This window comes from Pangasianodon hypophthalmus, chromosome 26 (assembly GCF_027358585.1).
Source record: "Pangasianodon hypophthalmus isolate fPanHyp1 chromosome 26, fPanHyp1.pri, whole genome shotgun sequence".
NCBI classification, from domain to species: Eukaryota; Metazoa; Chordata; class Actinopteri; order Siluriformes; family Pangasiidae; genus Pangasianodon; species Pangasianodon hypophthalmus.
In genome coordinates, this window is record NC_069735.1 from 11,419,258 (window position 1) to 11,436,945 (window position 17,688).

The 17,688-nt window shown below is 38.2% G+C and overlaps 1 protein-coding gene across 3 annotated transcripts in view; it reads right to left on the bottom strand.

Moving 5' to 3' along the window:
- The window catches only part of evi5l (ecotropic viral integration site 5 like), a 41,847-nt gene that overhangs the window by 12,673 nt on the left and 11,486 nt on the right, over positions 1 to 17,688 (bottom strand). For 2 of the 3 annotated variants that reach the window (XM_026932167.3, XM_034300294.2), the window contains 15 exons: positions 16,641 to 17,031; positions 15,012 to 15,201; positions 14,272 to 14,496; positions 13,935 to 14,009; positions 13,661 to 13,786; positions 11,879 to 12,022; positions 11,509 to 11,598; positions 9,993 to 10,090; positions 9,625 to 9,685; positions 9,482 to 9,535; positions 9,026 to 9,058; positions 7,618 to 7,758; positions 3,378 to 3,494; positions 3,113 to 3,253; positions 735 to 890 (listed from right to left, as the gene is read on the bottom strand). In XM_026932167.3, the coding sequence (XP_026787968.1) occupies positions 735 to 890; positions 3,113 to 3,253; positions 3,378 to 3,494; positions 7,618 to 7,758; positions 9,026 to 9,058; positions 9,482 to 9,535; positions 9,625 to 9,685; positions 9,993 to 10,090; positions 11,509 to 11,598; positions 11,879 to 12,022; positions 13,661 to 13,786; positions 13,935 to 14,009; positions 14,272 to 14,496; positions 15,012 to 15,201; positions 16,641 to 16,882 (1,893 nt within the window). In that variant the 5' untranslated portion in view covers positions 16,883 to 17,031. The remainder of the gene's footprint in view (positions 1 to 734; positions 891 to 3,112; positions 3,254 to 3,377; positions 3,495 to 7,617; positions 7,759 to 9,025; positions 9,059 to 9,481; positions 9,536 to 9,624; positions 9,686 to 9,992; positions 10,091 to 11,508; positions 11,599 to 11,878; positions 12,023 to 13,660; positions 13,787 to 13,934; positions 14,010 to 14,271; positions 14,497 to 15,011; positions 15,202 to 16,640; positions 17,032 to 17,688) is intronic. The other variant, XM_026932169.3, reaches the window with a different exon arrangement.

Consider the following 17,688-nt stretch of genomic DNA (forward strand, 5'->3'; position numbering starts at 1 on the left):
CTGTGGACAGATGAGACAAAGATCATCTTGTGCCAGAATGATGGGAAGAGAAGAGTATGGAGAAGGGAAGGAACTGATCATGATCTGAAGCATTCCATATATATATATTCTGATTCAGCAAAACACTTCAAAACTCATTTGACAGTGCTTCACAGTGCAGATAGACAATGACCTGAGGCATACTTTGAAAGCAACCCAAGACTTTAGGCAAAGATGTGGAATGTTGTCCAACGGCCAAGTCAATCACCTGACCTGAATCCAACTGAGGATGCATTTCACATTCTGACAGCAAAACTGAAGTCAAAACTGACATCAAAACTGAAAACCCCCCAGAACTAGCAGGAAATGAAGACAGCTGCAGTAAAGGCCTGGCAGAGCATCACCAGGGAAGAAACCCAGTGTCTGCTGATGTCTATGGGTTTCAGACTTCAAGCAGTCATTGACTGCAAAGGATTTGTAGCCAAGTATTAAAAATGACAATTTAATTTATGATTATGTTAGTATGTCTGATTACTTTTGGTCCCTTAAAAGGGGGGTTGCATATAAAAAGTGCTGCAATTCCTAATAACGATATCCAAATATTTATGGACCTAACTATAAGCACGCTCCAATCTGTCAAAAAAAAAAATCTGCCAAAGATCTGATGAACTGTTGAATAACCAAGACCATATATATATATATATGTGTGTGTGTGTGTGTGTGTGTGTGTGTGTGTGTGTGTGTGTGTCTCTAACCTGGCTCTCCAGCTGCAGGTTTTTAAGTTTGACCTCTTTAATCTCAGCCTGTGTGTGAGCCTCTCTCAGTCTCATGCTCATCAGTTTGTCCTGCATTTCATTCAGGGCATTTTTCTTAGGAGACTCTTTCCAGTGGCCACCACGTGATGTGTAGTGCTGAGAAAGACAGAGAGAGGAAGTAATTTTAAGCAGTAAACAAACAGTTTAGCACATGCGGATTGCGTGGGGCTCGATTCCACTGAATTGTACATAATTATGCAGAACTGCACGCCCTGCTGCTTTAGTTAATGTTTTTTTCTAAAGAAGCACATGTGCGGTATGTGTATAGTGACTAAGACACCTAGCTTTGTGGTATAATCTTGAAATCATTTATCTAATAAATGCGTCATTTCTAATTTGGATGAATGCTTTGTCTTTAGGATATGTAGCACACTTGAGTATTTGTGATGAAGTTTCAGTTCAGATTTGGTCCACTTTTATGTTGCACTGAAATCTAGACAATCAACTAATTTCCTCATACATTTCCTGTGTTAAGTCGAATAGGGTGTCTACTTTTTTCCGTAAGAGGTCGTTTCAAAGTAATTGCTAAGAAACAGATTTATTTCAGCTTTTATTTACTATAGCAGATTTTCAGTGGTTCAAAAAGTTTACATACATTTTATTAGTATATGGTGGGATTGCCTTTTAGTTGCTTTAACTTCAATCAGGTTAAAGGTTTTTGCCCATTCCTCCAGACAGAACAGGTGTAATTCAGTCAGGGTGGTGAGACTCTTTGCTCAGACATGCTTTTTCACTTCAGTCCACAAATTTTCTACTGGATTCAGATCAGGAATTTGTGATGGTCACTGCAGCACTTTCATTTTGTTGACTTTAAGAGTTTTTTTTTTTTTTAACAACTTTGGCGGTATGCTTAGGATCACTGTCTTGCTGGAAGACTCAGTTGTGACCAAGTTTTAACTTTCTGGTTTATGTCTTGAGGTGTTACTTCCATATTTCTAGATAATCCTATTTCTTCATGATGCCATTTATTTTGTGAAGTGCACCAGTCCCTTTTCCATGAAAACACCCCCACACAATGATACTGCCACCCCCATGCTTCACAGTTGGGATGGTGTTTTTTGTTTTGTTTTGTTTTCTTTTTTTGGATAAAACACCTCACTCTTTTTTCTCTATACATAGCGCTGACCAATATGGTCACCCAGTTAAATTTTGTTTCATTCTGCCAAAGAACACACTTCCAAAAAGCTGGGAATCACCTGCAAACTTAGTCTGGCTTTTTTTATGCTGGTTTTGGAGTAGGGGCTTCTCCCTTGTACAGCAGCCTCACATCACATCAATTACTGAAATTTTCCAGACTGTTTAATGAGACAGTCAGTTTGGTGTATGTAAACCTTTGACCCACTGGAATTCTGATATAGTGTATTAAAGCTGAAATAAATTTGTGTCTAATCAAAAATCATTTAAAATGACCTCTGACGTAGATGCCCTAAGTGACTAGCCAAAAGAAATGTATGGTAACATGAAATATGTGGAGCTGAGACTGAATTTCTTTAGCCTATGTGTATGTAAACCTTTGGCCTCAACTGTATATGATTTGTGGCAATGTGACCTCAGTCTTAACAGCCAGATCAGAACTTTTGTGTCAATCCAACTCAATGTTCATTATAATTTTGACAGTCCAATCAGTCTATGCTCTGGTCTCAAAGCCACATATTTGACTGTTTGAATGATGGCCCTTCATTATTTTCAGTAAAACTGTGTCCCTCTTTTATTCACAGCCTCATAATGATTTCTCTATTTTGTTTTTCTTTTACCACTTTATTCACTGTCTGATTATACTCAACATCTTTTCAAGACAATACTGTTTGTCTTTACTCCTCTACACCTGTATAATGTAATGACTTATAACTCACACTATCCGGTGTCATCCAGAAGATGATGGGTTCCCATCATCTTGTTCCTCTCAAGGTTGCTTCCTTGTGTCATCTCAGGGAGTTTTTCCTTGCCATTGTCTCCTCTGGCTTTCTCATTATAGATCTAGATCTACATCCAGATTTCTCTAAAACTGCTTTGGGACAATGTCTATTGTTTAAAGTGCTCTGCAGAAATGTTCATTAGTAATCACTTGCTATCTAATTAGTTTTTTTCTAATGCCAGGTTGGTCTTTATGTGAAGCTTGTGTTTAACCAATATAGCATGTTCCACTCTAATAGTTCCTAGTCTTTAAAGACGTACCTACTCTGGAGCAGGAACTAAAAATCTTAATAGAAGTGCAGCCCAAGAATACCACCCTTGTTCCTTTGGTTCTTGCAGTGGAAACATGCCCCTAAATGTCCTGACTCTGATGGACCTTCATAGTCCCTTCAAAGCCATGCTACCTGCCAGCGCTGGTTGAGTTCAGTGACCACATCCTGCATCTCTCTGAAGGAGCGCAGCGTCTCCAACTCTCTCAGCTTGACCTGTTTCAGCTCCTCTTGGAGCTGCGCTACGTTCGTCTCATCAGGCAGGGAGCTGCTCCTCTACATGCGCACACACACACACACACACACACACACACACACACACGTGCACACACAAACATGTCAGTACACACAAACAGACATTTAGTGTGATAGAATATGACACACATACACACGTACTGACCTTCTCGAGGTCCAGCACTTTGTCCTGCATCTCCTTCAGTGCACTTAGGAGCTCTGCTTCCTGAAGGCGAGACTGCTCGAGCTGAGCCTGCAGCCCGTTCACAAACTGCTCTGTATACTAGAGAGAAGAAGGAGACACACACACTGATATGCTAATTCTAGAGTCCAGCTAATGAGTAAGCTTTAATTACAGTGATACAGATCCACGTGTAAACAATGGCACATTGATCCTGTCTGTATTATTTTCCTCTTCCCAAGACAACAGGAATACTAACATGAAACAAATGCAAAAGAAGACAAAAGCAAAATTTGGAATATTTAAGATGCAATATATTTATCTAGAAGAGAAAGCTTCGGGATCTAATTTTGCTTGACAGTTAAAGATTGAAGAAAGGGTGTGGCATGTTGTGCATTCTGAGATGATTTCCTGCCCACCATGGTTATTATAGAGTGGTTATTTGAGCTACTGTAGCGTTCCTGTCAGCTTGAACCAGTCTCTTCTGACCTGTCTCATCTACAAGATGTTTCTGCAAACAGAGATGCTGCTCATTGAATGATTTTTTTCGTTTATTTTTTACACCATTCTTTGTAAAAATTTAAGACTGTTGTGTGTGAAAATGCCAGGTGATCAGCAGTTTCTGAAATACCCAAACCGGCCTGTCTGGCACCAACAACCATGCCACTGAAATCACATTGTTTCTTCATTCTGATGTTTGATGTGAACATTAACTGAAGCTCTTGACCTGTATCAGCATGATTTCGTGCACTGGGCTGCTGCCACATGATTGGATTGGATGATTGGATAACTGCTTACTGTGCAGGTGTACAGGTGTTGCTAAGCAATACAGTTTTTAATTTTTTTGTATATTACGCCACTTCAACATTGTCTCTATTTTCACACTGATGAAAAAAGTATTGTCCTTGTTTGGGCTGCTCACTGCCAACACTGCAGACAAACTCGCTGTGTCTCATGCTCAATAAACTCTTTGAGGTTTATCTTTAAATATGCTATAGACCTGTTTTTTATTTTGGTCAGGCAAGCAAATCTATTTGCAAATTTTGATTAGGTGGTTAATGAGTACTCAATTATTTGTCTATTTGTTCACAACACTAGTAATTCTTTCTTTAATCTCTCTCACTGACAGTTAAACATAAAGCTTTGTTTGTGGGAAGGCCAAGCCTAATCGCAAAAAGCCGCAGCCCTAATTGCCTAAGCCCGATTTCCGAAAAACTACATCATGTGAAGTTCGACACTATTTGCAAGAGTGTTCAAAGTGATACTTGCTCAACTGCCTCACCATGATATTTGTTTTATAACACATTTCGGAAACCAGACCCCTGGTTACACAGACACGTTTGTCTCACTTAGCATTAGTATGATCAGTGTTTGTTACAGTGTGTATGTGTGTGTGTGAGAGAGTGTGTGAGTGTGCAGGTCACGCCGTGCTTGCTGTAAGGCTGTGGCCTAGCGGGAAAGCTGTGGCCTAGCGCATACAACGCGTTCTCACGGAGTCTGACTTCTCATTCTTAGCATCCCTCCATCTTTTCCACTCAGTTCACCATACTACTTTCAGTCATCTCTCTCTTTCTCACACACACATGCTCTGTCTCGCTGTCTGTGTAGGCCTGCCTTTCAGTACGGTGTCAAAAGTTTAGCAGTTCCACAGTGTCACTGGAATAAACACTTTACTTGAAAGAAGAGATGCGGTAAGAGACAAACCCCCGCCTCCGAACATGAGACATCAATGAAAGTCCATATTCAATGTTTAATAGATGAGATTTGTCAGAAAAGATTGAGTCAGTGTGTGACGGGTCAGACAGACCAGCACTACACACATGCCACTATACAGACGCCATTTCATCCTAACCACTGCAACCCCCTTTTGCTCAGAGTGAAAACCCACGACGAACCGATTTAGATCAAATATACACTCAACCTATGCACTCAGAAACATTGGCCTTTAGCAGAGACGAACATGAATAGCTTTATGCTATTTGAAAAAAGACTTTCACACCTAAAAATATTATTCATTTTATTATAAATTTTATAAACAGGTCAACATACACTGCCAGTCAAAAGTTTTTGAACACAGATTTTTTTTTTAACCCATTATTTACAATAAAATAATAATAATAAAAAAAATGCGTTACATCAGATACCTACATTTTTGTATTTAGGGACTTATTTATCATTCACTCCATGATTGTAATGAGACTATAAATGAGTGCTCTGTTAAAGGCACTTGTTTGGTGAAGCTGTCAGAGTAAGACTGTAATGTACTCTATGTCTAGATAGTATCTTAGTAGGTTAGCGTCAACCGTAAGACAAATATTTGTCTAAGTAGGGTGATCCAGATCAGCCTTTTCCAGTAAGAACTAGATTTTATTTTTCTAAATAAAAAGTCACAAACATTTCTCAGTTCACTTATTTTCTAATCATAGAGTATTTCATTTAAACTCACTACTTGAAATTAACCAAAAATGTTAATTTTAGGGTGTCTCTCTATCCTATAGTAAATATATAGTCAGAAATCCTGTCCACGTCAGCATTAACTGCATTAACGTGCAGGTACACAGTATACAAAAAATATAGTTTTTAATTTTTTTGTATTTTACCCCACTTCAATATTCTCTCTATTTTCACACTGATAAAAAAAAGCATTGGCAAACTCTTTGTTTGGACAAAGACATAAATCTTGTCCACGTCAGCATTGGTGATGGACGAGGATCAATATTTAAGTGTGTAACATAGCATGTCACACCCGTGTGCTGAGAATGTAATGTTAGACATCTTACTCACACCATTTCTCTAATGTGCACAAGACTTCTCTTACACTCGTCCTTGAGAAGTGTGAAAATATGGTCAAACTGACAAACAGGATAACAAGTACATTCGTCCATTTTTTATAACACGTCTATTCAACACTCTCTGTAGCAAGTTTGAGCTTCAAATTTAATCGCTCTTTGTTGAGATGCTGTTAAGTGTGCTGTCTATATAACCTGATTGATATATGATTCAGATTTGAACATGTACATTAACATAACTCTCCACTGGACTATTACATTTAGGAAATAAAAAAGAAGGGATGTTTGTCCGTTTTTTTTAACACAAATTAAAAAGAAGAGACAGCACTCTAAAATAAAGCCATATAACTGTAAAACAAGTAAATAACGACTAAAACAAGGGTAAATTCTTACTGACTAGCGCCCCCTTGCACATGACAATCTCCAGTTTTTGTAACGTGATAACAGGAACTGATTTGTTTTGTGGACAATCCACAGCACTAAATATAACTATAAACAGTTATTAACCAAATGTGTACTTCATTAATATATTAAAATCTGTTAGTGTTGGCAAACTGCTGTGGTATTAGAGGGTTAAAACACTTTGGGATGTGGTGGTACTGGAAAATAAACCAGGTGGTAGTAACACCGCTTCTGATCAGGCCTCATCACATCACCCCATCTTGGATTATTTCCTACAACCCCAAGTGTTTTATTCCTTACGTAATTACTATGAATATCACTAATGCCTGTGAAACTAATACCAGTAGGATTCATCACTCAACCACTTTAGAGCTACTACTAGCCCAAGCTTTCTAGACATTTTTCTGGAGAATGTCACTCGATATGATCGAGTTGTTACTGTGTTGTAATCCGATGACATGTCCTCATATGTGACTGTATAAGCAGCTATTAAAATGTCACGACGTGCTGAAATAGACACGGCTTCCCGACCACGCAAAATCGAACGCACGCCTTCATTCTAAAATAAAGGAACAAAAATGTGACTCAGAACAAAGTGATTTATGAGTCATATTTATCTGAGTTATATTAATCTGAGTTATATTAATGTTTATCTGTTCCACATAACCAACTGAGGAAAGCAGTACTATTGGGGCATATTCAGAGTTGAGGAAATAAGTTGGCAACAACAAGTCCAAAACATATGTCAATATTTATGCAGGAAAAGTCAGAAAAGTGTTTTCCGATAACACCGCTACTTAGGCCCACTTTAAAAGAATTCAGAATTTTAAACATGAAAACGTGATTAAGATGTTCTCTCCTCTGATGTCTAATATATTATTAATTCATTTTGTCATATTTATGTTTAATATTGGCCTCAAATATTAAATTTCATTATATATATATATTTCTGTAATGGTTAATTGTCACAGAACCTCTAAACTGACCTACAGCCAAAAAACACAGCAAATAGACAACCCTTGGACAAATCTTACCATGTGTTCCTGCAGTTCCCGTATGGTGTCCTGTGCTCTCTCCAGGCTCTCGCTGGCTGTCGTGCACTGTTGCCGCACAACCGCTAATTCGCGTTTGATCACATAATTCTCCTCCGCTTCCTGTGCTCTCGTCACCTGACCCTGAAACAGCAGGAAGAAGGAATTCTTTAGGATGTTGCCTTTGATATTGCTAGCACTGGAGAGGGGAGAAAGAAGGGGATTGGGGATTAAATGATAACTTTAGGGACATGTTCAAGACTAAAAGTCAAATGTAACATCTAGTTCATTTCTATAGATCTATATATACATATATATAGATCTATAGCACACTTATTAAAAAAAAAAAAAAAAGTCAGTGGACCTAAGATTAAACCATGATGCATCTCTGCGCTTCCACATTCAACATGCAAGCCTGCGGAAAATGTGTGCTTAAAATGTTAATGTTAATGTACCCCTCAGGAGAGATAATTCTGTCATCATTCCAGCCATGTACAATGCATGCGCCAAATGAGTGTAAGAAACACAACATATCGATCAACAAAACAGACATTCTCTCATGCATAAGGCCTTTTCTGGGGAGAGTTGGTGTAAAAGGGGGAAGGGTGTAAGAGGGAGACAGGAAACAGATTGAAAGCTAGATGTACATCAGGAGGCGCGGCGCAAAAAACACAACTTGATGTGGCAGGGCATCGGAAATTACCGTTCGATTTACTATGTCTGTAGCTCATCACACAAACTGTCTCTGGGAATGTCTACTAAATGCACTCTGCATGAAGAGCAAACTGCTGTTTAAAAACTGATGTGCTGTCAAAAAGCTCAGTGATAAATCGGAATTGCTTGCTCAGTAATAATGATAATCGGTTAATAAATGAAGTTCTTAAGTAAATAAGACTCATTTCAGAACAATTAAATGGTGTGACGGCATTAAAAAGACACGCCATTTGATGACTAATTGGTTTTAATGAAAAAACAGCAGTGTACAGAATAAGATGAGAATTAAATGAACAATATCCCAAAAGTCCTGTTTAATATGTCGAACTTCTTTTTTCTTTTTTCTTTTTTTTCTTTCATCAAGGTTGTCATAAAAGCAGTCCAATTGACAAACAGTATTTTTGTCAATTGGTCAATTTAGATCAAGGTCTTACAATTGTCTCGTATTATTACACAATTTATCTTCAATTAAAGATTGACAAAATTGAGCTGGCAGTTCAAATGTCGCCCAATCTTTTTTAAGCATTCAGGCTTGTACGCTAGTTTCCTAAATAACACGTAAAGGTTTTTTTTGCCTAATTATAACTAAACAGGCGTAAGCAGTCCCTGAAAGAAAATGAAGGGAGAGAAAATAAATTGTGAAAGAATAGAATGGAGGTGTTAGTTAGTTGCTAATTTAACATTGTCAGTACTTTACCTGGATCAACCTGTCTGCCAGTGCGGCACTCTCCTACAACACCACAAGAGCGGAGAAAAGAGTGGAAGAGATAAAAAGGTGAGGAAGACAGACAGATAGGAACACAGTCGATCAGAGATAGACAGGAAAAAAAGGCAAGTAGGTATTGAGGGTGAGTAGAAATCAGGGACATGGACAGATAGACACCAAGATGCCGATAACAGGATAGAAGAAAAAATAATATAAAAAAATAACTCAGAAAAAAGGGATAGAAATTACAAGAGACACAAGATAGAAATGAATAAGATTTTACAAAGCAAAACCCTTGCTTATTTCTGTTCTCAATGAAAACATATTCATTTTTTTTGTCCAAATAATACACAAATTTACACCACACCCTCACACATCTCACATACACTAGCTATCCCAGTCTACACGCTAACCGGTCATGGCTCATAGGCTAAAAAAAGCTCTCACCTTCTCCAGTGTCTCAATTCTCTGCTTTAACAGTCTGTTCTCTGTGCGTAGTCGCTGTTTGAATAACAGAAAAGAAAAATATTTTCAGCAATTTAGGTTCACATTTCCTAGTGTGTTACCATTCCTCATACTTACACACACACCTTAATTTCAATCTGTTCCTCCATCTCTTTGTTTTTGATGGTGGTATACTCCTTTTCCAATCTGTAATCAACAAATAGTCCATTATTCAACAAAACAGGACTGAAGGCAAAATGCAATATACACCAATTTTCTGTTTACTGCCAAGTCATCTTCTTTAATAGTTAAAAAAATTATCCTATAACTCATAAACCATGGTCTTAAATGATCATGAGTAAGGAATACCTACTTGTGTCCTTGGCATCATGTAAACTTTGAGGTCACTTATAAGGTTAAATTTATCCAATGACTATCTTATCAAAATATTTTTTTGCTTGCTGAATTCTGTTGTGCTGTTTTTGATTCTTTTCCTCATTTTTCTCAGACTCACTTTTTCATCTTCTTGGGGTTGTATTTAATTTGATAGGCTCGGAGGATGAGTTTATCAGGGCAGCTGTCAAACTGGTGAGGGATCACCTTCTGAAAGTGCTGTTAAACGACAAAAACACAAGATATAGCAGTGATACATCATACGTTAATAATCAAAAACTTCAATAATGCCTCATAAAGCTCCAGTACTGTAATTAATTCACGGATGGCTTATAAACATGGAACACGTGACATACTGTGCTTATAAACTGAGATGTACGTAAATATAAATCTAATTAAAAAGCACCATTTGTATGTAAGGAATTTTGCTTATTAATAAATGTTATAACTGAGTGATCTTTGGACATTAAAAATAAAAACAAAATCCTTAATTAAATTGAATAAAAAACAAAAACTAGGGAGTAAACACTTGAGGGCATGTTGTTATAGGAAAAAAAATCAACAATTTAAAAAAAATATTTTAAGAATGACATACTTTTTTTTTTTTTTTTTATCTGTTTATAGTTTCATATTTAATGTTGGGGAACGTCTACAAAACAAGCTAGTTCCTGTTTTCACTTATGTTATAGCATCTACATGGAACAGCTGTTACAGTGGAGACTCCATCCAAAAATGCTAAATAAATGCAATAGTATGTACACTTACTAACTTTTAATAGTATTACTAAAAATGTATATTATCCCCTCTATAGACCAGGCAGCGTGGATTGATTCGTTCAGCTACAGGGTGTATGCAGGTATCGTCAAGTATACTGCAGCAATGCCAAATTTGCAATATTCTAATTTGATATACTAAATATAAAAACACCCCCAAAATAATGCATACACAACCCAAACCTGAAAATATACAGATCTCCAACATGCGCTTTTTAAAAACTTACAGTGAGTGGGCTTCTTCAGGATCTATTCCCCATAGTGGAGCAAAAATAAAGAAAATATTTGGCCATACTATGTGTTCAAAATGTCAGTTACTCGATACTAATTTCTTGTTTGTAGAATTGTTGTATAAACGCGATATCGCACTTATAATCATGCTGCTATACTGAATATCGGCACGGCTGTGATTAGCTATGTCCAAATCACCGCCATGAGTATATTCACTATAACCACATTCTTGCTTATCTGATATTGCTTAATTAACAGTAAGCTTTGGTTGCCAAGTAACGGGAAAAGATTACGATATTTTATGGACAGAATGAAGGGCCAAAGTGTAATGGTTTTATTGGTTTAAAACCTGGTACTTTAATACAGAATTCAATTATAGTGACGTCTTTATAGGTGGGTCTTTATCGAGGACTTTAAAACGGCTTTGAAAGTGGATTTTAGAACCAACGCTATCTGTTTTATAATACAAGTCTTTAGGATATCATGCAGCTTTAACAGTAAACAGTATAGTATTTCACTAAGTGATGCTGCCTTATACATTGTATTGTGTTTTTAAATGTGCAAATTCTTGCAGCACCTTAGGTGATAACAGTTTGTGTGTGCCAGAGACATGGAGCTATGATGTTCTCTAACCTGTGACATGCCCTCCATGTCCAGTTGTATGAGGTCGGTCTGGTTGTACTGTAAAATGGCCATTCCTACTCGGAATATAATCTCCAGACCCTGAGAACACAACGTGCGGTTTTGATATGTAGATACGCGTAAAAATCCACTCGTACTTACTCACATTTATCTGCACTCACACTCTCACCCACAAGCAAAAGCAAACCCACACACACCTTTACATTTAAATTTGTGCAGCAGGTTACAGTTCACACACTCTCTTTTACCACACATACACAGACTTAACCCTTGACACACATTCTTTTACAACATTTACACACAGACTTGACCCTTCACACACACACTCTTTTACCAGAGATACACAGCTTTAACCCCGTACCTCATACATGAATATATCGAAAATACGTGTGGCTATGGGCAGAGGCAGGAAGGTGAGGAAGAGTGTGAGGAACCACGATGAAGCGTACATGGAGGTGTGGAAACTCTGCGAGCGAAAATGCACATTCAACTCCGGCAGCTGCTCCTGTGTTAAAATAAACAGTATGTTAAAAACTAAAAAGAGACAAAGATTAGAAAAGAAAAACAGACAAGAGGACAAAACGATTGTCAAGAGGAAAAAATTGTATAAGGCACCCAGTGTTTAGTTGAATTGAATGTCTGCTGCCACCTGGTGGCTGACCAACATTTTCTTTTTCATCCCACTATCATTCTAACACTCGGGTTTCATTCGTCTTAACTCGGGTGTCTAATCTTATCCGGAAAGGGCCGGTGTGGGTGCAGGTTTTCATTCCAACTAAGCAGAAGCCACACCTACTGAAAGCCAAGCTCAACTGATTAAACAGATGGAATCAGGTGTGGCTCCTGCTTGATTGGAATGAAAACGTGCACTCACACCGGTCCTTTCCGGATTAGATTAGACACCCCTGAGTTAAGACGAATGAAACCCGAGTGTCAAACCCTGTCACAACTTTAACGGTTTTAGCAAATGCTTTTACACAGAAGTGGTCTGTTGTCTTCTTGAAAAATGGGAGGCTTTCTCATTTATCAATACCTTTACTCAATCTAAATCAGAGTAAAATTGATTCTGATTCATTTTCTATTCGGTCTGATTTAATTTCACAATATTCAAATGTAAACGGACCTTTAAAAAAATCGCATTCCGTAAACAAAGTACAGAAATCAACTAAGTACATAAAACGAATGGAAAAAATACATAATTAAATAATAATATACGTAAAGCAGCTGATGATAATAGGATTGTATACTATATTTAACACAGGTTTAGCTAATAATATATTTAGACTAATGAAATATTATACTTAGCCTATGGTTAGCTAGCTTGCTAGCAAACCTGAGTACTTATTTTAATTCCAAAGTATTACACTTAGCACAAAGCTTGCTAGCTTGTTAGTGCTTGGTTTTAATTTTGTATAGTAGTTAGCCTAACATTCGCTAGGCTGTTAGTAAACTTTGCTAGCTACTTGACACTGGAGAAGTATCCTTAGATAAAATAACTACTCTGAGAGCTAACGTTGGTGCAGTACTGTGTTTAGGTAGCTAGCTGGCTTAGCTAATATGTAATCACTCTATGTCCATCAAACTGCACTTGAGTTTTCACAAGTAGTGAACTGGGTTCTTGGTGCGATTGCTGTGTCTTCTCAAAAAACCCAGACTGAGATGGTAAAAGTGGCATGGTTTAAGTCAAACTTACTAAACGCCGCATATGTGAGACCTAAAAATACACAATTCAGGGCATTAACAGTTTAACATTACCTTTCACTACAGTTTGACGTGTATTCTCATTCATTTTTTATTATTAATCAGTCAGAGGCTCTGCTTTAAACACTCTCACTCACACAGTGCAAGTGCACAATTCTTTCTCTTTCCCTATTTTTTCTTCTTCTTTCTTTACACTTTCAAATTTCCTTTCTCCTGTTTGTCTTTTTTAAAATTTTCTCCCACTTCCTTCTTGTATTTTTGTATACTTCCCATTCTCCCTCACTCTCTCTTTTCTCTGTTCTGCTTTCCTCATTTCTTCTTCTCTGTCATTCTCCTAATGACCTGTTTCTCTCTCAGTCTTCCTTCTTTTCCTTCCTTGCATCCTTCCTTACTCACTCACTCACTAAGAACCATGCCATGTTTATATGTAATAATCTCTTACCTGCAGCAGGTATTCAAACTGGTATATGCAGAGGCCCAGCTCTGCCATGCTCGGTTTAAAGAGCTCTCTGAGTCTGTACTCCTGCATCAGCCGCACAAACACGCAGAATGCCTCCTCCTCTGGCATCTACACACACACACACACACACACACACACACACACACACACACATATGCATTGCGATGTTCACTGTAGTGTAGTGTGACTATCAGGCATTATCCACTGGTTAAACAAGAAAGTGTGTATAAAAAGTTGAGATTATATTTGGATTTACCTGCATGAGAAGCAGCCCAACGATGAAGGCACTGCCCTGACAGTATCCTACCTCACGATCCACTAGGGAGTATGCCTGTGACACACACACACACACACATTATATATATATATATATATATATATATATATATATATATATATATATATATATAGATTAGTAGCAAATTACCATGCAGAAACACAGGAATTGTTACTTATCACCCCCAGTGAATGATATTGCTTTATGTTAATCACACATTTTCCAACAAAAATTTGAGTATTGATAACTTTTCTTTTATAGCAAAATTAATACAATGAATATCATTCTCATTCTCATCATCCTCTCTCTCCTTCACCTTCATGACATTGAAGAGGACCTCCTGGCCCAGACTGTCCTGCCCCTTGAAGAACTCGTGCTCAGGGTAGGTACGGGCGATGTCCCTGCGGATGAGCTTCTCACAAGGTGACGACATCTTCAGCAGCTCCGAGTACTGGTTCTTCACTGGCATGTCCGTGGCGTTGCCCAGCAGCTGCCACACGATCGCCCGGAAGTGATGTGGGATCCCCTTCCTTATCAGTTCCTGGAAGATAAAAAGGAAGGGAAGAGAGGCATTAGGTTTTATTAACTTCAAGTGTCAGCTTACTATTCTGAATATATTAAAGCTTATTATTCAGTAATAATTTATTTAATGTAAATTATTCAGTAACCACAGTGAAATTAACAGGAGAAGCAATATAGTTTGCAAGAATGGCAGTGTAAATCCTGCCAGTGAGTCCTGGGAATTTAAAAAATTTAAGTTCTGCTGTATTTTCCCCCACATTTAGGCTTCTTTGGATGGATATAGCAAAAACATTTTGGATTCACTATTCATTATCATCTTGACACACTAACTACCATCTTACTTTTGCTCAAAATTGCATATCAAATGCAACGAAAATGTTACAGGATACAATTTTCCAAAATTATATATAAGTGTATATTCAGCCTAGGAAAGGAAAATATTGCTATTCTGTACAAATCGTTCACTTCTAGTCAACTGCAGGCTAAATCCATGCAAACTTACACAGGACACGCACCTCCTCCCTGTCTCCTCACCTTGAGCAATTTGTCTTTCTTGCGTCGCCATTCGTCCCACTCGTTAACGATGCGTCCCCACAAGATCCAGGTGTCCTCCTCCAGGTGTGAGAGGTTGGACGAGGCCGAGGAACTGGACACCAGTGAGGAGCCGCTGTTCCTGCGAGAGCCGCTCATAGAGCGCATGGACTTGGAATCAGCCTCCAGGAGCCTAGTAGTAGATGAAGAAGGACACGAGTTCAGCATTGGCACAGAACGTTCATCGTTAAACGTTATCTGATTTTGCTGAACCTGCAGTGTGAAAACAGGTGCATGAGTTTGTGTGGTTAGGATAAGGGGAAATTGATATAAGTATTTGTCCTGAGAAGATTAGGGAATGTTTGTTTAATTACTCAAATTTTGCAAGACAGATTTTAATATACTAACATGGCTCTGCACTTATTTGACCAAATCGGGTTTTGACCAAAATTGGGTTTTCCTGCCTATGTTATACTTTGACACCTCAACCACAAAGATATTTTACTAAATTGACATGGAAAAGTTTTATTTACCTTTTAATCTTGCATAGGCTTTCTGTACAAAACACATTCGGTAAGAATCCAGCTTAACAAACACAGCTGCAAAAGCCGCTGTAGTTTACAAATAGGAGGGAATAAGGATAAATGTAGTTTTCAGGGCTCCTGAGTGACGCAACAGAAAAGCGTTCACCCTGTAGCATCCTGGCAATGCCATAGCCATCTGTGGCTGGGAGCCAAGAGAGCAAAATTGGCCATGCTGTCTGGGTGAGAGGGATAGCGTACTCTCTCACTCCTGCAAAACTAGCCAATCGTGGACATCTGTGAGCTCATGTATGTGGAAGAGGGTGAATAGCGCTTTCCTCCGAGTGTGTTACTCCACCCTGTGATGCAGAATGAGCAGCAGTTTGAAAGGATGCAGTTTGCTGGCTTCACGTGTCTCAGTGGAACCATCTTAGCCTTCATCTTCCCCATTTGCTAAATGTCGTATGATGGGGAGAGCTGGCTAGTGGGTGGGAACTGGAAGTTGACCAAATTAGAGAGAAAAATGGGGAAAAAAAGATGATTGTAGTTTTTCATAGCCATTTTTGTTTGTTTCTTTGTTTAAATTTTATATCATAATTATTATTTTATTTATTATAAATTGCAAAATTACATTATTAATAGTTGCCCTTTCACTTTTGAGAGTGAAGATATATTGAGAGTGAATGGTATATTTTTACTTACGATTGAGATATGTGCAAATAAGAGATCAGTTTCAGTTGTTTTCAGAATTACTTATATATTACAAAATGTCACAGTTGCACCATGTGAATTGTTTTCACAGGCTGGCACACATACGTACGTGTTGCTTTCAGAATGCTAGACAGGAATTTTTAGAAAGCATCATGGTTCATTTTCATACACTGGGAATGATAAATGTTTCTGTCTCTACAGTTTTGCATGAAGCTTCTATATCTGTCTTCTGCAAACTATTTTGTGTTAATGCACATTTGTATAACATTTGCATACAGAATTGTGTAAGCATGCAGAAGAATGAAATGGAAGTCATAATATACCTTACATACTTTAGAATGGAATTAACCTAATGTGCATGTACTGTGTGTGTGTGTGTGTATGTGTTTGGCCCACATACCTATTCTGTTCCTCCAATTTAGCCAGCAGCTCCAGTTCATCTGGACTGAGATTCTCTGAGTCAGCAGGCGAGACTGCTGGTGCAGAGAGAGCGGCATCGTGGGAACTGGAGTCTGGGCTCAGCACAGGGCTACCAACGGAGAGTGGGTCGGCCTCCTGACCTGCTGGAGAGCCGAGGTTCTCCAGCTGAACTGACCCTGTGATCCCCCCCTCTCTCTCTGGACTACTGCTGGGGCTAGACATGACCACAAAGCCCAGGTGCTGGGTCCAGGTCAAAGGTCAGTCACTGCCAGTGGATGACGGGGTGACACAGCTGGGATTATACACGGCTGATCCGGAGACAGAAGCAGACAACTTTGTATGGAAAGATGCAGTTCAAGGATGGGTTGGGCCTGTAAAGGAAGAGAAGAGTCAATGAATTTTATATTGGATTTCAACAAAAGGTAGCCCAAATATAAGTATGCTCATATCAGCAACTTCAGCAAACTTCATGAAAAATGTAACAAAAACAGTATCTCTTATTTAATGTTCCATCATTAGCGTATTTAACAGAAAAACTGGAGATTGGTCTTAGACGTGAGTCAAGAACCATGTTGTCAGCTCTGCCAGAGATTGGGGCTTACATATGCAGCAGTAAACACAGTATACTCATTCATGTTTCTGATATAAGAAGAAGAATTCTTGGTCAAAGCCACTGGTCTATGAACTACATATGTTTTGTTGTGTAACACAGCAATATATAGTGGAACTTACTGTAACTTACCTATTGTAAGTTGTAGATGACAAAATATTTACGTGTATTACAGGAATAGAGAATCATACATTTTTTATTTTCAGAGTTTTTGCAGGTTATTATTCTTCTCGTCTTCCCTTTGGGATTGTTTTCCATTTTAAAGATATTAAAGATTCATTTTAAACAGCAGCACTGACAATAGTGCCAGCTGTAGTTCACATAATAAGTTTATATTAATGTCCTAGTTCTAATAAGTTATCGTTTCTATAGTAACAGCTCATTCACAGGGACTTGCATGGCAGATGATCTACATAAT